Below are 3,991 nucleotides of genomic sequence, written 5' to 3'. Positions count from 1 at the left end.
AGGAGCAGATGGACCGCTGTCAGTTCACGATGGCACAACAAGAGGCGCTGTGTGACGGAGAAGACACGAGCTGCTTGGATACACTAATTACTAAAGGTATGATATAGAATATTAAAAGTATGGTCTGATAGAACATTATTGACCAGAAACATTAACCTAGCAAGCAAATAAATACGTAGTATAATTAGGTTATTTACAATTTGGTGCTGCGACCGCTTATATATCTTATAATACTATGCATACATGTACGGCGTTGTATACTTAGGTAGGTATCCTACGTTTTTTTGATTTCTGTTCATCATGGGTACTGACATATTTATTGTTCACAAGGGTTTCCATTGTTTAACTGTAATAAGTGTTTATGTGGTTTACAAACGTCAATCAAAACAATAGGAACACAGAATCTAACTTGTTTCCAGAAGCAATAAATTTAAAATATTACGTCATTGTTAATACGTTTATTGTATCGCTGGTTATTTAAGGTTAGCAGGTCGAAATCCCCAAAGACTGACCGCCTTTGTTCGTCAATTTTCGAGGTAGGTACTAGGTACACTCGAGTTCATAAACTTGTGAGCAAAAATTAGATCAAAAATACCTGAACACGACTCTATTGTTAACGGCGTAGAAGCGTGTTCAGATATTTTTGATCAAATTTTTGCCCAAAAGTTGTACTCGACTGTATCTACAGATACAGGGCGTGGACGAATTATGGTTACAATTCTCATGTAGGTAATAACTGAAATCATTCAAGTTTGGTTCTAATTTAAAACTACAGCCGAGGTGTAAGTAAATCATTAACCTCGCTTTCTATTAGGTACTTATTTATTATTTAACTAGCTGGTGCCTGCGGCTTCGCCCCCGGTGTAGTTTTTTTAATTTTCTAAATCTTCTTTTATAAGAACCTTCTCCTGACAATAGCAAACACAACAAAAAAAAGAATTAGCGAAATCGGTCCAGCCGTTCACGCGTGATGCCGTGACCAAGGGAAATAGGGATTCATTTTTATATATTAAAAAGAAATATATATATATTAAGATAAGCTATTTTTGCGTAGAAACATGCCAGCTCCCAGCAGTGGTTGGTCACTGCCGCAGCTACAACGAGCGTTGGTTTTACGACACCGCCGGGGGACACTGCGAGCCCTTTGGCTTCAGCGGCTGCGGCGGCAATGCCAACAACTTTCCTACGTTCGACGAGTGCCAGAAACGCTGCGCCAATGCACCGGTCTCTAGCACATTATTAACCACTGGTTAGTACAAATGTGCCACTGTCGGTGAATCACTGTCGCAGTTACAACGAGCTTTGGCTCTTCTACGTCGCTAGGGGACACTGCGAGCCCTTTGGCTTTAGCGGCTGCGGCGGCAATGCCAACAACTTTCCTACGCGCGATGAGTGCCAGAAACGCTGCGCCAACATACTGATGTCCAGTCCACTGTCAACCACTATTTTTGGGGTTCCGGAGCTATAGTTTCGCCATGTCTGTCTGTTTGTCTGTCTGTCTGTCCATCCGTCCGCGGCTTTGCTCAGGGACTATCAATGCTAGAAAGCTGTAATTTTGCACGAATATGTATGTAAACTATGCCGACAAAATGGCACAATAAAAATTAAAAAAAAAAATAATAATGTTCCTCCCATAGACGTAAAGTGGGGGTGATTTTTTTTCTCATCCAACCTTGTAGTGTGGGGTATCGTTGGATAGGTCTTTTATCATTAGGGGGTTGCTAAAACGATTTTTCGATTCAGATATTTGTTTGCAAAACATTCAACTTTAAAGTGCAAATTTTCATTCAAATCGAGCGTCCCCCCCCCTCTAAAATCTAAACCGGTGGGTTGCAAATTTTGAAAAAAATCAGAATGCTTAGTAAGTTTATCAAACTTTCATGGAATACTATAACGGCTATGTTTGCCCTAAGGTATAAAATATACCTAAACTTGGAAGATTCCGTATAAAATACGAAATCCTTAGAAAAATATTACTTAATTTTTTCGTAATGGCTACGGAACCCTATTTTGGGCGTGTCCGACACGCTCTTGGCCGGTTTTTTATTTTTTATTGTGAGAGGGAGGTAAATGAGCAAGTTGATGGGTTAACACGAAATTATGTTTTACGATACGTTATCTCTAAGAATAACCAGATGCCTCATGAAATGATGAAACCGCCCGTGATCAGACATTTGATTTGTTTGCTTCATACAAGCTACATTTGTCAAGTTGTCCTGCGGTACTACCTTTAGAATTGAATGAATATGACGGTTTTTCTAGGTATATTTTTTTTGCAGCTGTACCATCGCTCACAACCACAGCTGAAATAACTTCCAACAAGAAAACAAAGTCGACGCCTTCCAGTGCAGATAATGAGGTCCTCCAAAACGATTCACCAATTGCAGGTAGGTTTACTTACTTCATAATCACATTTTGGTTTGTTATAATACCTGTGATAATACTAAATTGAAATCAGCCATTATGACGGTGTCATTACTAGGCTGAAAGAATGTCATATGGATACATTTTGTGACAAAACTGGGATTAGTGGTGTGAAATATTTCGTAGTGCAGTTGTGGTTAGTTAGTAAGTAATGTGATTGATTAATAAGTACCTAAGGTAAACCTCCCAATCGACGAATTATTAGGAGTCATCCATAAAGTACCTACGTCACACATTTAGGGGGGTTGGTTTGTGACGCAGGAGCAATATAATCTCTTAATATGAGCTCTTATGTCCAGCTGTTGCGTGATTATCACTGCATTTGTTTTTTTTTAATTATTGTTATTTATTGTTATCATCACTTAACAAAATGTTAATAAAACACGTGATTTTCCTTCTTAAACTATCAACTATTGGAACATTGACCTTAACCTAGTGAATTTGTTTTATAGTAGTTTGACACTGTACTGTTAACTTTGTCTAGAGGACGTGAGCTGCGAGGTAGGCCCATGGCTAGGCTGGACTAGCTGCTTTGGCGATTGCGAGTACGCTCTCAAGCTCAACTTTAGGCTGGTTGTGGTAAGTCCCTTTCTTTTAATAGAATTTGGTAGTTTCCTGGGCAAAACAAATATTATACTATTTAGTCAAACCAAAAAATACAAAGATGATGTTCGCGCGTCAAAGTTTGGAGGGGGCCGTGACGTCACGCAGATCTTTAACTGGCAGTGTCTTCATATTTTTTTGTTAAAGTGGTAAAAGAAAAAATAGGTATCCAATATTTTCTGATAATCTAACTGACGTGAGGTAAACGTACGAGTGTTCTATGCTGTCCCAATAGTTGGCATCTTTAATCTTATGTCATTTGCAAGATATGACAGCAGGGTGTCGTCTAAGGGGCACTAGCGTGTCGAGCACTAGGACGTTTACCTTACTAATTAGTTTTTTTAAGGAAATTAGCCCACTTAATGTCATCTAATCATGAGACGTTAGATCAATAATCCCAGTTTTATTTCAGCGGGCTGGCTCGGGTTCCGGCAGGACTTGTCCCAACTTAATAAAGAGTCGCACCTGCAAGCTTGGCCACTGCCGCAAGTCAGCAGTTGTGTCCGCCACCGAGTTCGTCAGTGACCACACTCCAGGCAGCAATAAGACGAGTGAGGAAACTAAGGTCTAAAATTAGTTGATAAAAGTATAGATTTATAGCGTTGATGATTCAAAGTACTAGATTAGTTGTGAAGAAATAAATCGTGTTTTATAAAATTTTTAAAAATCACTCGAGAACATTTTGAAATTTGTTTGCATTGAATGAATAGTATCGTTTCTGATATTGGTTTAGCATAGTTCGGTTATGCCGTTTTTATTTGCTGTTTCAAGTTATTAGTAAATAAATAGGTAGGTACCTACTTAAATGCAGTAGAACACAATTAAAGTTGATATTAGGATTCAACCATTTCTGAATAGCCGTACCTACAGTCAATAAAACGATCTACTTAGTCAACACTTTTGTTTTATTGCTTCAACCCTGTATTTGTAAAATTGATAGGTATGTGAATTACTTAAGTCAAAG

The 3,991-nt window shown here is 38.6% G+C and overlaps 1 protein-coding gene across 1 annotated transcript; it reads left to right on the top strand.

Moving 5' to 3' along the window:
• Positions 1 to 7: 7 nt before the first annotated feature.
• On the top strand, positions 8 to 3,922 carry LOC141442269 (uncharacterized). Its single transcript, XM_074107221.1, has 5 exons — positions 8 to 96; positions 1,055 to 1,249; positions 2,280 to 2,387; positions 2,909 to 3,003; positions 3,440 to 3,922. The coding sequence occupies exons 1-5, from the start codon at positions 9 to 11 to the stop codon at positions 3,596 to 3,598; spliced, it is 645 nt and encodes a 214-aa protein (XP_073963322.1). The 5' UTR covers position 8; the 3' UTR covers positions 3,599 to 3,922.
• Positions 3,923 to 3,991: the final 69 nt, after the last annotated feature.

Source organism: Choristoneura fumiferana, chromosome 2 (assembly GCF_025370935.1).
Source record: "Choristoneura fumiferana chromosome 2, NRCan_CFum_1, whole genome shotgun sequence".
NCBI lineage: Eukaryota > Metazoa > Arthropoda > Insecta > Lepidoptera > Tortricidae > Choristoneura > Choristoneura fumiferana.
The sequence above is the reverse complement of the archived record's forward strand: the minus strand, read 5'-3'. Positions and strand labels throughout refer to the sequence as shown.